The following is a 17,960-nucleotide window of genomic DNA, read 5'->3' as shown; positions in this document are numbered from 1 at the left end:
TAGGATCAGCCATACTAAAAGCTGAGCATCTCTCTGTGGCACAAAGTTTAGACAGCTGTCTAGGACAGGACATGCAAGTAAACAATGAAGAGTGCTTATGTGTAATGTTTGCTCACCAATTATAAAGATTTTGTGGGCTTACTGAGAAAATTTCAGGACAAGGCCAGGCATGAACCCATATACCAAAAAGGGAGGCATTAAGAATTTGAGTACCATAGTGTATTTCTTCTGAAACTAAGCAGTAACAGTCTCGCAGGCAAAACATTTTTGTTCCCACTTTCCATGCCTTAACTGTGGTTTACAGCAAAAGACATAGTAATAAAAAAAATAATGCTTACTACAATCTGGTTTTGTTTAGGAAAAAGGCAAGGGGGACGGGGACTTGAGCGATAATTCTACATACATCTGGGACAGCGGATATCTGTCTAGAACTTATATATTTCAATGGATAGCTTCTCCAGGTACAAAGTCTCTCTAGAGAGAGCTCTGAAACACATTGTTGTTTATTACTCTCAGCTTTACCTCATCTGCTTATTAGCTCCTGAACAAATTATCTCCCAAAGAATGGGAAAGGGAATAGACAAGTGGAAACCCCTCCATTTGGACTGTAAAACTCTTCTGGGTATAAACTCTGGCTCTGAGTTTGTGCAGAGCCTAAGCAGAGGATCAGAGGACCTTACTTAAGCTGGAAGCACCAACAACAAGCCAGCAGAACAGAAGAAGCAACAATCTTGACATACTTCAGGATACCACTTCCCATTTTTAATGTGTTCTGTTAAATAGCTCAGCATTTCACTTCAATCCTTTTTCACATTGCTGAATTCTAACAATTCACCCCAAATATATAGTTTCTGCATATACAACATTTTAGAGAGATAAATAAGTCAAATTAACATTTTGTCATCCTCTTCGAACACAATTACAAATCCGCACACAGAGAGCTTCAATATCCTGCAATCTACCTAGAGATACGGCTGCCCACATGAAGCTTACGGTGACATTCAATGCAATACACAGCACAAAGGTGAAATGGCACAAAGGTTCAAATGGCTTGTCAGGCTTAAGATCGAACTACACTTCCTTTTTCCAGGAGGCAGAAGTGTTATCAGTCTCTTCCATTCTTTTTTTTATTTGTTCTGAAGTGATTTTTACCATGAAAAGGAGGTAACTGTCCACATGAGCAGTTAAAAAGTTGCAGCATATATAGTCTTTCCACTTATTACTGAAACAATCAAGGAAAGAAGAACCACCTTTACTTTCCAGGTGTTGAATAAGCTGCATCTATTTCTTTTGCAACAATGAAAAAAAATCTTGCTTTCATAATTGCTCTTATGTTACAGCAATGAAAAAATCTTACTTTGCTTTTTAAAGAAAATCAGAATTGGACTACCAATTGAGAGCTGCTAAGGTTGGCAACAGAATCCTTAAGTTATTTTTAAGTTATTAAAAATATAACACTAGTACAAAACAAAAATAAAATGTTATCTTTCAATAAGCCAACTGCACATTAAAGCAAACATATAAAACTTTTGTCAGAAACACATATCCCTCTTGATAAGCAGCCTTTTAAAGTAGCAGAATTCCCAGGCACATTTAGGAATATCACTGGAAACAGCAGAATTTTCAGTTAAGCCTTTCATCATTCTATCCCAACCTAGCATAGTCCAACATCATATCCATTGCTTAACCAGAGCAGAGAACATCAATCAAATACAGAAGCCATATTTGCTTTATAATCATACTGCTTATTACCATGATATTATCAGAAATAGCATCCTTTTCATACAGGAGAGACAAAAAAAAAGACAGGGGAGACAAAAACCACACACACTTCCCCCTCATTTGCCTTAGAGAACAGATTCCAGTGAATTTTGTTGATGTACGTTGCAAAATATTGCACAGAATAAATTTTATTGAACTCAGAAGGGGCCAAGAGATTTAACTTCCATGCTGCCCCAATCGGTTAACCCATTCTCCCAAACCATAAACACATAAGACTATAAGCCTTCCTGTTCCCCCTGTAGACACAATAATAATTTTCATATTTCCCACCTCTTTAGAGAGCATTAAAGAATACATATGAAATTCTTAAAGCCATTCAAGTTAAAAAAAAAAAAAACCCAAAAAACCCCACCAAACCTGTACAATGAGACTTTCATCACCTATGATTTGAAGTTTCCCTTGGCCGTTTCCCAGACTCCTGCATAGAAACTGCCATACCTGCCACCTTCTGTTCTTCCTTCTAAGACCAAGTTTATGAATATACACTCCTTAATATAGGAACTTCACACTTAAATTTCTCCAGAAACTTGAGGTGCTAACTTTGCCTGGTTATTTGTTACTATCCACCCATCAATTTCTTTTATAAATTTGTAGCATTTCCATTTGACCCCTTTGTCCCACTGACTATTCCAAAGCAAAAAATGCCCCAAGATTTTGTGAAAATCCAGGAAGATTGGCAAATACTGTACCAGTAGAAAACAGAAATAAGGACTGCAAAAGTCTTTGAGCAAGAATGGCTGTTCTCAGGCCACAGCTTTTTCATGCAGAGGCAGATACTTTAAACTGTAGCAATGGGCCACTAAGGGGAACACCTGAGTTTAACCGTGCTACATCACAGAAGTAGCAGCGATCTCATTCCAAATCCGAATTATGGATGATAAAAGGCCGAAGCAAACTAAGCAAGCCGAGGGCTGTGATGCTCCAAACCGTGTCATCAGCTGTAACAGAAACTGAAACAGGGACTTGTCTCACACCAGCCTGTACCTGAACTAAGAGAATACAAAGACAACTGAAGTGCATTTTTATGACTAAAGGGAACACAATAGTCAACTTTGTGATACTGGACAAACTGAGCACAGGTAGCTTTGTTACAAGTTATGCTTACACTGCTCAGCTGAAAGTGAAAAAAATTAAAGCATGGTTTAAATCAACAAGACAAAAAACATTTAAGTAGTGTGCCTTTCCTCCAGCATACACTTTTCCTTCAAACTACTTAAATGTTTAAGTATTGAAAAATCAATTTAACACTGTTTCACTGGATGTTCAAGTTCTAGTTGTCATTATATGAGTGACTGCAACACACAGCTGTTTGGGTTATTTTTAAACAAGGAACTAATATTTAACTAACAGCAAAACTCCACCCTTTTCCTATTGAAACCCACAATTCCCATGGGCAAAGAGCAAAGGTAAGAATTCAACCTCATTCTTAAGCTATTCTATGTACTACAGCTTAATTGTTGTGCACTTGCTCCTCCCCCTAATTCTATGCAAGAATATTTTGTTTGCGTATTTATGGCATGCTGTTTTGGAAATGACATATTACAACCTCAGCATGCCCTGTAGTTTCAAATAAACATTAGGAAACAGGCTTCATGTTTCAAAACCTTCATTCTCAGTGTACCATATTGCTTCTTAAATTTCATGGCCGACCACTGACACACTAAACCATACATCAAATCTTATTCTAAACTGCCGTATGTACACGTTTCTAGATATCCAATCTACTTGTAATACAGATTACTGTCAAATCCTTGGATAAGTTAGTGCACATATATAATTAAGCCCACTTAAAATGAAACGAGTCTCAAAACTGGGCTATAAGAATTGTGTGTCAAGATTTATAACCTTTAATAGGAGCATTAAAATAAAGTAACTTTTATGTAATAGAAAACATACCTCTCTAAAGAGAAATTATGGGTTAACTTTAGAAGAGTCATGTTTCTATGTTTTCTATTTGCAATCCAGTAGCATGTGTATGTCACTAGAAGTTGATTGATTATTCTATATACAGCATTACCAAAATGCAATTGTATGCAAATTTTTTATTATTATTTTTTGAAAGTGGCATTTCATCTATTTTTGAAGATGAAAATTACAACTAGAGCTTATCCTGTGTTCTTAGGATTACTCAGTACGTGAAAATACAAACATCAGTAATGAGCTCTATTAATGCAGATTTCACTTCAAGCTAACTTGGATTTACTTCACACAGTTAAGTGAGTTCATTTCACTGGAAAAAAAAGATTCCCTGAAGCAAAAAACATCAACTACTGTGCATGATATTGCCCAACACATGGCTGAAAAATAAATTCTACTGATTGGATTTTTTTCATTTCCCCCCCTCAAGCAGCACTTTTAAAAATACAATCTTTTAATGATTGTTTAATTTTCATATAACTAGAATATAAATCCTTTACATACTGCTTTGCTGCAGCTGCAGTATAATGTCTCATTTTTCATGGAAAAAACCTAATTACGTGGTTCACTGAGTTGCCTCTGGTAACACATCAATTTTATTTACATTCAAAAGTTGGACTTCAGTTTGGTCTCAACACTCTAGTTAATTCCAAGCACATTTTATACAATAGTTGTCTCCAATTCATTAGTAATACCTCACTCTAGCTTTTATTTGAAAAGGATTCTGAGCTATTATAATCTTGTTTCGGATTTCCAGCATTTTCTGTGCAGTACCACATTTGTAGCACCAATTCTATTCCACCCTTAAATGTACACAGTTTGCTATGAAAACTAGTCTTACTGAAATAGTTCTGCAAAAGAATCATTAAACAGTCACTAGAGAATGGAGCTATTAATGTTTCACAGTGAATGCCAATTCATTTTTCCAGAAAAACACATCAGAAAAACAATAACTATTGTGTGGCCAATAAAAATAAAGATTAATTACTTAAATATTTCAACTATTTAAATTAAACTAAGCTTATATCTTGAAAGCAGGAAGATTAAAAGGAAAAAGTATGGTATTCGGTAGAGAATTTCTTGGCTTTACCTTCCATCAGTGTCTTTCCTTCAAACTATTTTCAGAAGGTACTCTGTTGCAACTAACAGTAAAACCTCCAAATTCCCAAACATGAAAAGATTTTAAATGTCAATTCTTAGGAGATTTAAAAAAAAAAAAAATTAGAAAGCGTTAGGCTATCTTACATAGGACTTAGGTAGATTTCTTTTTATTTTTCTTTTGCTACCTTTTAGACTTAGATATTGCAGACTGTAAAAGGGGAAAAATGCAGTGACTAGAATTCATAATGAATTCATGAGTGCCATATGTATTCATTTGATACTACTGTGAACACTGAGATTCACTGTTAATGTTGAGAGAAAAAACACTGAAGAAAAGAAGACTTAAGGAAAAGGTAAGTGCAATCTGACTTCCAAACGGAAGATGATTTTTTTTTTTTTTTTTTAAAACTCATACCCTCATTGTCTATAACCATAAACTAATCTTAAAGTAAGAAGAGGGAAGAAGTTGGGGTGGTGGGAAGAATATTTATTTTAAAAAGAAAACAAAATAAAATTAAGACATCTTGCCCCAACACAATAAGGCTCTTGTCAACCTCATGTGTATAAAAGGAGTTGGCATTTTCCCATGAAGCAATTCCTTAATCCCAAATGATGGCATAATAACCTCATTTAATATGCCTCCTTAAACGAAAAAGTTTATTTTGTCTAACCTAAACTTCAACTGGCAATCACCAGACACCAATTAACAGTGTCAAATATAAGGGTCACAGAACAATTCCGCAAACCGAGAAAGAATGAATTCACTTTCAAATCCTACCTTCTTTCCAAAAGAATGTAAAAGTTTAACTCTGTTTTCATGTCTTTGGAAATAATCTATGCTAGGCAATGAAGAAAATGAAAATAACTTATCTTACTGAAAGTAATCAATCCAGAAACAGACTTTTCAGCAACTTAATATTCCAATAAAGTCATATGAGCCTACTTGCTAATTCCACTCTTAACTCAAGAACCAGCAATTAACCATTTTCAGATTTAAATTAAAATATTAATAAGTGGTACTCAGCTGCTTTATATCCATATCTTCTTTTTAAACTGAAAGCCTTCAAGAATACTTCCATTTCAGCTCCTGTGAGATTCCTTTTATTCCTTGTTCGTAAACTGCTTTTTCATGTATTAGCTGGTCTCATTCTAAATAATACTGAGCATGACAATAGTTATGGGCTTTATGTAGTTACCTATAGCACATAAAACAAATTGTTGTAATACACATTCCATGATTGTACACCCTACAACTAAGCCTATCAAAGCAGGAAACAAGGAGATAACCTTTTGGTAATTTCAAGAAAGTATCAAAGCTAGCCATAATGCAATTTCAGCAGCAAAACACTCCCTTCTTTCCCACTTTCATAATCTTACAATAGAATGAAAGATTTAAGAGCACTTTCATTAAAAGCAATACTGTTAATTTGTATACTCATTTCACAGGAAGGGGTGCTTATTCTTGATTTTACGCATTGCTTCACACACACATTTTTTGACAGACAGAACATCTTCTCATTCAATAATTAACATATCTCACTACACAGCGGCTACATACATATTTCATATCTTCCAAAAGAGTTCCCAATTCCTTACAACTACAGTAAATCAAACGCAGTACCTTAAAAGAACCTTAAACAGGCTATTTTAAATTGAAACAGAAAGTAAAGCAGACTTTTCACTCCCCCTTTATCCTCTTCTACATGAGAACGAAAAAAAAATTCTTTTTTTAAAAATTCAAGTTTTTCATTGTTTTTCTTTAAATCCCTAATAAATACTGAAAAACACTATCTACTTAACATTTCTAGGTTAAAAGTGTACTTAATTTAGAAGACTTAACTGATAAAATAAACTTCAAAATCTGGACATTAGAAAGTAAACATCAAGAACCCTGCTTAGCTGTAATAAAAATACCTAAATTGAGCTCTGGCCAGTTATTCTTGTCAGGAAACATGCTTGAAGACATAGCTGGCATGGTCTGTTTTCACGTACATGAAAATCTACCCATCAGCAATTTGCAGGTAGAGAAACAAGAGCAGAAACTAAGCCTGGGCCACAACTATATAGTCTAACGTGAATGCCTTGCAAAAAGTCCTTCCTACAGCTAACATTTTTTTTTTCCTCTCAACACTTATCAGCACATGGGGATTACAATTGCGTCAGCCCAACATGCCAATAATTCATAAACAGGAATGAACTGAAGCTCCGTGTTTTTTCCTGTCACAGATCAAATTTTAACTACATTTTTAAACCTAACAAGCTGTGAATATCCTGAACAATAATCTTTCAGGAAAGATTTACCTAATTAATACAAGATAATCTATTCTTCGTAACAGTTTCCATCAAAATCCTGATGTTCTACATCCAGTATAGTACAAAGGTTATTAGTACCTTTTTTGGGGAAGCACCTCCAGCAATTAATGGATCAAGTGCAATACACCAGACAAAAAACATAAAATATAAATAAATAAAAATAAATACATAAATACATAAATACATAAAAACAAAGGCTTTGGCTCAAAAGAATTCAACCTGCAGAAAACCAGTAATGTTATATATACACACCACCTTCACAAGCCCTTCCCCCTACAACAAAAAGGTTGCACAGGAAGAACTGTCAAGCTGATCTATAGGGGAAAATGTCTTCAAGTGAATTTTAAGTGAGAGCAAGTCAAGAGTTAACTGTAACTTTACCAACACTTCAAGGATGATTGTCACAGAGCAGCAAAATGCTAAAATTGTATTTATTTTCTCCCAACCAGCTTCGTACTGTTAAGCTTCTATTTTGAAACTGTATGATGACACACACCTGTCACAGTACAGGGTTTTCACTTCTGTGCCATGCAGTGCTAAGGCCAACAATAATGGCTGGAGGGTACAGATGGGTGTCTGGGGTTTCTCACTGATGCCCTAAGCTCCTCATATTCATTTGTCTCGTCTCCATAGATTCACAGAGGAACACATGTGATGGCAATCCCAAATACCTACAAGAATCAGTAATTTTAGGCAAACAAGTCAATAGTTCTTTCTAAATGAAACTGCATCCTTCTATCAAACTCATTCTCAAGATGCTGTCTAGTATTTTGACAGTTTTGCAGAGTCCACCTCCAGGGTCAAGATGATATTCTCGGCAGCAACGCACATCAGAATACCTGCATTATTCCTGATAATTCAAGTATTCTGTACCACAGATGCAACAGAGAAAGCTGAATATATCCATAAACTCAATATGCAGATTACAAATTTATAGACAAAACCGTCAGACAAAAAGGTTGTTTAAAATGTCAGACATAAGCATTCTTTGCAAAAGCAAAGAAGGCTACTAAGGAACAGACATCACCTGCTTATAATCTACGTGGAATGCACAGGGTACAAGTGTGGGGTGAGAGAAAAGAAAAAAACCCAAGAGTCAAGTATAAATTTCCTATGGTGCCCCAGATGGTATTTGGTCACCAAATGCAAATGAGATCACTGCAACTTAGAAATCTGCAACTTTCCTGTCAAAAAACCTGCCAACAGTAAGATCCTACCTCCTCTCCATTCCACTTCTGTAGAATTTACACAAAAATATTTTTATGGGAAAAGGTACAGCAGCTGTAACACTTGTCAAACCTCTTCAGGCAGTAGTATCATTAAATAGCATTTATCTTTGAGAAAACAAAGCTTCCACAACCAGAACACTCCCAACTTTTTCAAACTTGTTAAATCACTCAATTTTTTCCTCCCACTCAGTGACCCCATACCAATTAGCTTTTTTCACTTGGGACAGAATAAAGATCTGTCTTTCTTCAAATTTAAAATCCAATCATAATAAAAAACAGACGACAACAGCTGAGGCTGGCAGGAAAAAGAAATGTAGGAGTATGCGCAAAAGACACACCTATGAAATTCACAGCTGTCTAGCTAATCTAACTACTTAACTGATCTATAGCTGTTCCGCAAATAATTGTTTTAATCTCCCATGACAACATTTAATTGTCAGCACAGTTTTGGAAAGCTACTACATAAACAACTGTTCCTAGTACCTCCTGTTTATAACTACTAAGATGTTTTCCCCTATTACTATTTGAAATTCTTTTCGTAAAGGCAGATATTTGTTTCCAAAATCATCTACCTTGAATGTTATAAAGATAAGGTGACCTATACAGCTCAAATGTAAAACTAAAAACTGCTTCTGAAAGAAAAGTCTCAGTCTGGACTTCTCATTTGTTTAACCAAAGTACTAAATATCATACAATATTATCTGAGTGAGTCTCTTATTCCGAAGAATGAGTAATTCTAATTCAGACTTGAATGAATAAAAGATAAAGACTTAAATTTAAGTTGCCACTACATTTTTATTACCCTAAGGAAAATTTCACTTTTAAAGCACAAGTCTGAGGCAGGAAAAGAAAAACCCAAAACACTGTGAGCAACTTCATGCTTGGTAAGAATTCATGATCTTATTAACAACCATTATTTCCTAAAGTTCATACATCTCAAAAGACAGGATTTGTAAAGCAAAAAATGTTTCAGATAGACTCTAGTCTTCCACTTGGATTTGCACTGTCAGATTTCTGGGACTTGTGATCCTAAATATATGAGTACGAACACAAAAACAAAGTTCTGGTCATTGAACTATAAGTTGCTGACCACAGCAACAATCTAACCCCTATGAACAAGATTTTAAGCCAATGCAGCTGATTTCATGACGAGGTTATACCAAAACAAACAGCATGTTATGGTGGCTCAGCTGACAGGCAAGTAAATTACTGTGCTTCAGTAATTTATTTTCTGTTTGTATGCCCACATGCAAAGTCCTTTATATTTTCAAGCGCATGTAAACTCAGGAAACTTATTTCAATTATCAAGTATTTCAGTACTGTGGTCTGCTTACACAAAAAAGGCAAAGTAACCTTGTTTCTTCTGCCTTGCTGCTGCATGAAACATTGAACACAGTGTCCTTTGTCATATTTCAAGGAATCAATGTACATAAATGCCTCATTCTGGCAGAATTTATGTTCAACATTTTGTCAATACTGATGTTTGAACTCTAAAAAACTACTGAAGAGAGCAAGACAACCCTATCAGCAGTAAAATTTGCAACACTTTTACAATTACCTCTCTTTAAACTATTATCTGCTCAGTCACTACAAGCACTTGAATGTGTTTTTAATGGAACAAGGAACCTATCATTATATGATTTACACACACTACAAAGAACTCCAAAACCTGCAGTGGAAAGGCAAAGAAAAGGAGATTACTTCCCAAATTCTTGTAGGATCCTGACAATTAGCAGGAACGTATTTATTCTTTCAATTACCATGTACTTCATTCCCCTAAATGAATTACACATAGTCCTCCTTTGTCCATCTCCAAACTCAACTTTGCATCTCTTCACATCCCTCTGCACAACCTTTTTCCTTCAGATATTTTTACTTTAATTTGAGAGAGCATTGCAAATAAGGATCACTCAATGATAGTGCTAATGTACCAGGGTAGACCTGTCTTTTCAGTACAGCTGGCTGCAGTGCTGTGAAACACACTATGCTCAGACTGTTTTTCAATAGTGTGATACTGCCGCTGTTGACACTTTACAAACAGTGTTCTTGCAAACAATTTTCAGATTTAATTCCACTTCACAATTATTGTACTGAAAGCTCCAGCCCATGTGCTTCACAAAATTTTGTGCCAGGCAAAAAAATGTGTCAAAGTGATGCTATTCTCTATTTGCTATACTCTGTCCCATACCATACTTGAGCAGTTTCAGCTATTCATACACTTAAATGCTTCACCATACCATTATCAGTGGAATTAGCATTATGTTGTTGTAACCAAGATGTTAGATAGAAACAAGCTACATCAATTTACAACAGAAACAGAAGCTATCACCTGTAACTCCCCTCAAATAAAAAGACACTTAAGTCCCATATACTGCATTTGAAATATTAAATAAACTACATTTCACAAAAACAAAAGCATATATTATTAAAGCTTTGCTGGGTAAGTAGAAATATTACCCATGCCTACATTCAAAACAGGTGCCTCATAAAAAATTAATGTCAGTGGAATGGCTTGGTGCAGCACTTCTGAGCCATCTCTTTAATTATACATGATCACATAGCTACCTGCATGAAATACGCCTAAAGATACGCAGTGTTTCTTATCTGTGATTTCAGAGGCTATATTACCAAATAAACAATCTGGTATTCATGAAAGTATGAAGTTCTTAATGGCCTGAAGATAGGTGGTTAGAACAGGATAACAAATAAGAAAATGAACATAGCAAAACCCAGGACCAAAACAGTGTGTAGTAGAGGTAGGGAGATAAAGGACAACTAAAGCACACTTGACAAATACAACATTCTATATATTTGAACTGGCATACAAATTTTATCACCAAGTAACCAGAAGATCTAAAGGCTACCAGGACAAAAATTTATTGCAAAAACCAAAAAAAAAAACCTGATCCTTATTATTGGTTTGGGGTTTTTTTAATTACTATTATTATTCCAGGACTAGTGAACTTTCATTGTTTTCATCCAAGACATGAGATGTAAAATAAGAGACAAGTATTCATGCAGTCTAACAAAATATCTTTTAAAAGTTAAAGTTTTCAGGCAAACTATGTCTACTCAAAGCAACAATACATCACTGAAAAGGAATTCATATACAGTGGATAGTCATAGCCAAAAAGGATCACAACAGGATAGTTTTGCTGTATAATTTTAAGGCTACACATTCTGAAGGCACTGAGGACAATCAAGTTGCACAAAATTTACAATTACATGAACTTATCATTGTCACCTTTGTCCTACCTTCCCCTTCCTTCCTTTTATTACTTTCACTTGTGGCAACTTGCCTCCATTTACGCTCAAATCCTGTAGCATGACCAACATGGCAAGTTCTCACCTTGCAGATTTACCTGTGGTGCCACGGAATTTACCTCACTCTGTAGTACAAGTGTTTTATTCCATCAACTATTACCTTATGCCAGAGTTTATTTTCTTTATTGTTATCCTTTGAACTAGAATTTACTCTTCCAGCGTATCTGAGATTTCACAAAAATCTAAGTAATGATGTTGGATATTAGTCTCCTAAGTTCTTTCAAGTTTTATTTTGCATTTTATCTGCAGATTGCTTGCAGGAAAAGTCACATTTACAAGCTTTTTTTCTTTAGGTCTTAATACATAAATTGTGACTAAAATCATATATGGTAGCAAGTTAAAGCCTTTAAGGACAGAGTTCCTTTTTCACTGGAAAAAATATAAATAAATCAAGAAACAAAGAAAAAGAAAAACTTACTGTGCAGTTCACGATGTATCACATCTACAAGATTTGGTTCATCTCCCCACCAGAATATCCATAGTTCCTTACAATCCGGTTTGACGTCACGGCGCCACACACAAAGCAAATTGGCCTGCAAGCAGCGGATGAAGCTGAGCAGAATTGGATCATCCTGTGCTGGGGCTGAAATGATAGGGCCACAGTCCCCATGACCTTCAAAATTGTACCTACGCCATTTGATGCCTGTAAGTTCAGCCTACAGGAGGGAAAAAAAAAAAGCCATTAAATCACTATTTCAAAATTCAGTTATAGTCATAGTATTGGTTTGTTTCATTTTCATTGTTTAATTCCTAGAATTTAGCTCTAAGCAGCCAAAGTTTAATAATCCTCCTATTCCCATATTTTCCTCTTTTCCCCCTCAAGGAAAACGCAAAGCAGTTTTAGAAACAGTTTAGAAACCTGGCTTACCCCTGCGTTTAGTTTTTTCACCACAACCTAACTCATTTCCAGTGGATTCATTCATTTCTAACCTTATTGTTATTTATTGTTATCTTACAAATTAGAAGAAAAAAAAACAACACAAAAAGACAAAAGCCCAAACAAACAAGGAGAGGGAATAAGGCCCATTCCTTACATGCTGTTTGGTGGTCAAGCGAGTTCAGTGTCAGCCCAAAAGCTGACCACTTCAAAGTCACAAACAGAAAGTACTACAGGGCATAAGAAAACAAGTGACTTACTGAAAATGGTGAAACAGAGTTTCATATTATGATGTTACAGGTTTACCACACATGCTTTTTATTTTTATTTTGCTCAAATGAACAAAAACAGAATAAGGGAAGATGCCATTTACTGTCTCCTGACCAGACAGAATTTTCTTGTTAACCATCAAGGAAGAATAAAAAGAACAGAAAAATGGCTACCCAGACTTTTGGGGAAGATTTTCTTCTACACAGGTTGAAAAATCTGAAGGCATGTAGCTGTCCCCCTGCACAGCAGGGTGAATAAACAATTGCCAGGGAAGAAGCCGCCAAAGTACGTAAGCCATGAAAGAGTTGGCAGCTAGAACCAGGTCAGCAGAGCAGTGGTTCTAATTCCCCCCCCCCCCCCCCCCCCCCTTTTTACCTTTAATAGCAGATACTCACAGCTGTCACATTGTTTCCCTTCTTTGAAAGGTCCAGTTTGCTACCTTTTTACCTTCTATTACCCTACCCATCATACTCTTCCTCTCCCCTCCCCAACCTGCTGCCTCATTTCCCCTCTTGCTTTTCCCCCCACTCCCAGTTTGCCCTGTGACCCTTGTGTCCTCCCAGGACACAAGGGGGAATACTCGTGTGACTTTCAGTCTAGCTAGTGGGAGTATCATTAGCAAATAAAAAAAGTGGTATGTATATACTCTTGTGTTCACAGTGGGCTTGTATTCTAGTTTCTAACCCATGTTACCATATTCTCACTGCTGTTATTACCTCTACTGCTTCATTTACAATATGCACTTTGCTGCTTAGAAATAGCTGGTGTGCTCAGCTCTCAAGTGGTCCTACAGGAAAAGCCAGCTGGTCTACAGCAACAAGCTGCAAAAACTCAAATACAGCATCTACACCTTTTACAAAGAAAGTCAATGCCAAGGAGAAGAGCAAAGACGCAGCAGTGGAAACAACTAGCTGTAGGAATGCCCATCCCCCCACACCCCCACCAAGTAATAAATTAAGCTGTAACTAAACAGTAAACATTCCTTTCCTTTCTCTGGACAGTACATATAGAAAATACCAACAAGAAAAAGGGTGCATTTTTATTCCTAAAAAAAAAAAACCCAAAACCCACCAACTTGCAGATCATGTATTCCTCCCATTTTCATCATCTGCACAAGGATATTTAACCTACTGTTCCTCCACAACCCATACTACATGTCACATACAGGAAGGTGTCCCCTTTCAAGTCCATAAACTTAGCTCATTTGGAATTTTAAACTCTAAAATTTACTTTCTTCACTACAATAACTGCAAGTAGGCTGTTACATGTTCAAGAGCTAGCTGGTTAAATGCTGAGGAGCTAAAAGGTGGCGTTCACCATACCAACACCACAAGCAAAAAATACTTGTTTTTCTTTGATCTTGTAAATATATCATCTAAAACAGTTCCAGCTCATTCTGCCTGTATATTGCCTAGCACAGCAGGGTTCTGGCCCGTGACTAAAGTTCCTGTGACTATGCCTCAAGGACTACTTCCCCCAACACCGAATTACCCAGATTCAGTTTACTGTTGCCTAGTTAATTTTCCTCTGACAGGGCCTCACCAGGCACACAGGAATACAGTAGCTGACCTCTACTGGGAAGGAGAAAAGAAATCTGAGAAAACACTGAACAGCAGTGAAGTTGGTTTTATTTTTTGCATGTCCTTAAACCACCAGTCATCTTCAGCTCCACTGCAGACACAACGCTACCATCCTGTATCATGTCAGCAGGATACCAATGGTGGTGAATCGCAGACAGTACTGGATTATCGCTGCTGAAGACTTTCTACAGCCAGCACTACTGCTTTTGCACTCAGACAGAAATGTTTATCATCTACTCAAAGCGTTGGGAAACTATGGAAAAGCAAATCGGAAAAAGACAGTCAAGACTGGCCAAGATGCACAGCATACATGCCACGTTCCTGGCGCAAAAGAAGGCATGGGAGCACAGGAAGCAGACGCAAAAAGGAAGGACAACAATATTTTTTCACAGGAGGGTGCTGCGTAGTGCTGGAATACCTCACACATTACATCATAATCTAAGAGAAAGTACTTACACATGCTCCTCCAAAACATCTACATCTGTTCTACATGGATCTCTACCTACAGCCTGGAAAAGGAATGTGCAGGGTTTCTGAAATAATATAATGAATACGACTACAAATCACAAAACACCAAAGATTAGCACCAGCATAGGCAACCTAGGAAAAAAATAATGTTAAATGTTTATGTCATAATCAACTAGGAACATACAGTAAGTCACAATGAATATGGAAAAGGAGGATGACAAAAACAAAAACCAAAAAAACCCAACCGAACAAAAAAGGTTACTCGACAGCACCACTCACTTGATCAACACAGCAATAGCTAGAGGTCAGCTGAAACAGCAGACAAGCCCTTCCAGCTTTCTGGCAGCTCAGAGGTATCAACCCACAACATCCCATCCATATTATGGTGAAATATAGTCAAGAAAAGCATACAGGAACCAGCAGAGTTGCATGCAATTTAATTCTACACTAACAAACTGCTGGAGTGTCTATTTCTACAGACTGTGAGGAATGACGAACTACTAGAGCTACCCAGGATCACTAGTGACCACCCACACAGCAAATGACTCCCAAAAAAAGGAAGAGACAAGTACTGGGGGTTTTGGATTTAGTAGCAGCATAAAACGAGATCACACACGTTTCCTGGTCAAAGTTGCAGAGAAGCGGTTCAGTGCATTTATTTGGATATGTCTGTTTCTGTTTCAAGTTTTAATAGGTAAGCATCAATATTAATCCTGCAGAACTTCTAGATTTTGTCCTCACATTAATTAAAACTGAATTCAAAAGAAGATCTGAATCCAGAAGTACACAAGAGAAGACTGCACCAGGAACACTTACATATATTCTAAGCCTCTACAGATGTTTTGTGTAAAGTATTTAAGACACTATAGGGAAACTATCTGCATCCACATGGAGTTTTTTAAATTTATTAAACAAACAAACATCACTAGTTTTAAGAGGCCTCAATCTGTAGCAGGGTTTTTACAGACAAGACAGCCAATGGCCTGTGGTTCTGGTGACTGTTTTGAAGAAACAAATGTGGTTTCATCTATGCTTAATCAGCAGCGAACACAGGCTGCCACCAAAATGGCAGCCTCTTCCTCATCCTCAGCCACACATTTCCATCTCCCAGTCTGGCATCAGATGTAGTGATCATGCAATCACTGGGTGAATGGAATCAGTTCACCAATTTAAATATGAGAAACAAAAACGTTCATCAGATCAGCACACTGACAGCTTGCCCTGCAGCCACATAATCACTAGAGCAGACAGAAGAGCAGGAGTGACAACGCACAGCTGAGAGCAGCAGTGGAGTGGGTTCTCCCCTTTCAGTGACAGCTCCAACCAGACAGAGCATTAAACCGCACACAGATGCTGTTGTTAATGTACACCTTAAACCAACACAAGCAAGCACTGGTGCCAAAAGCAGTCCCAGACTGGCCTGCCTTCCCTGCATCAGTCGTCTGCTCCTGACTTTACCACCACTTCCGCTTTGTGGCAGTGCTGCTGTTTGCATAGATTCATACTGAGGTGAACTGACTAAAAATTGGAAGTATTATGTTAAATGTTTTTTTTCCTCTACTCAGATCAGTCCCCATACCTGATTCATTAAATAGCCACAGAGATGCTTGTACCAGAAAGACAGAGGACAGCAAAGCAGGTCAGGGAGGGTAGAGCTGCTCCTTTTAGTAAGACTGATGGTTTTAAGGCAGCCTGAAGGACTGAGATAGAAACCAAGATTGCCAACCTGAGGACAAAACTGTGAACACGCTGTTTTGCTCACAACCAGTTAGAAATGAATACAGAACAAAGCAAAAGTCTTGCCAGGTGATGTAATCTATTGTGTTTCTTGCATCTTTTCCCATATGCGCAGTCTTGGCTTATTATGGTTGCTACAATGTTCTTGATGCTAAAAAGCCTGACAAAAAAAGGAACACAAATACTTACTATTAACCAACATTGTTAGTAAATCATGCATTATGCAAGAGACTTTTTGCTCTGGTTTATAAAGGAACGTATGTTTTGAAGGACTGTGCTGTGAAGGGTTCAACTTCCTGGATAAGGGGGCCTTTTTTTAAAATTATTTTTTCCTAAATTCAGTTAACTGCAATTGGACACAGAATAAAGTGTTTGTAAGATGCCTGTTCTAAATGCACTGGGCCAAGCCAGTAAGTAAGTAGAGAAATCGGATCTCTATGTCTAACAGTAATATCCAAAATCTTTACTAATATTCAACTTTTTACAGTAAAATTCCCAATACAGAAAAAGATCCATTTCTAACATATCCAAAAGCAGCTATCAGGGTAGAAGAGCACATTCAAACCCAAAATTCCATTCAAACACACTCAAAACATACCCAAGAAACAGGCATTAATGAAAACACAGTCATGCCAATGCTTTCATTCAGAAACATGGCCATAGAAAGAATGTCATATATAGTCCTTTGAAAAGGAGCACAAATGCAGGTTTCATTCTTCCTAGGTGACTGTCTTAACCGTTACACTCTGCAGAGTGAAATGGCTTAAAAAAAAATTAACTAAGAGTATTCAAATTTCTGATATCCGCTATACACATAAGCAAGCAAAAGAGACAGAGAAAGCAAATTAGCACTTTCTCTTATAACCATTAGTCTGCTGCCCTAAATACAGACACCTTCGCATCTATCTGCAACGGCTGAGGGCTGTAGCCATTTTAACTCCAGGACAGCATCCAGAACTGTAAATTCCTAGCAGAGATAAAACCTAAGCTCCGATTCTTTTTCCCCCCTCAGGCTTAAATCAGAATAATACAGGCAGGAAGGGTCTTCTGTGGATCTTGGAGTGCTCCATTCAGATTGGCAGAGTTTAGGCTGCTAAAAATCACAATTCCCCAGTAACATTTCACACTGCACAACTTGATTCTGGCATGCTACCAGCAACCCTAAAGATTTAATTAGTCCTGTGTAGCCACTGTGACTATTTTCCTCTACTGCAGTCCTCACAGATGGAACACAAACAAAACACATCTTCTACCTCCCTTCCCACCCACGCCCACCCCCATCTCCATCAAATGCTTTTTGGACTATATATGTTGTACAGGAAATGGACAGACCAATTCTAAATTAACTTCTCCAGAAGACTT

The 17,960-nt window shown here is 37.0% G+C and overlaps 1 protein-coding gene across 1 annotated transcript in view; it reads right to left on the bottom strand.

Annotated features, from left to right (window-relative positions):
- MED13L (mediator complex subunit 13L) overlaps positions 1-17,960 on the bottom strand; it is a 208,185-nt gene that overhangs the window by 175,701 nt on the left and 14,524 nt on the right. Inside the window, exon 2 of the mRNA XM_075718255.1 lies at positions 12,085-12,322. Within this exon, the coding sequence (XP_075574370.1) occupies positions 12,085-12,322 (238 nt within the window). The remainder of the gene's footprint in view (positions 1-12,084; positions 12,323-17,960) is intronic.

Source organism: Pelecanus crispus, chromosome 11 (assembly GCF_030463565.1).
Source record: "Pelecanus crispus isolate bPelCri1 chromosome 11, bPelCri1.pri, whole genome shotgun sequence".
NCBI lineage: Eukaryota > Metazoa > Chordata > Aves > Pelecaniformes > Pelecanidae > Pelecanus > Pelecanus crispus.
This window is presented reverse-complemented; position numbering and strand designations above follow the sequence as displayed.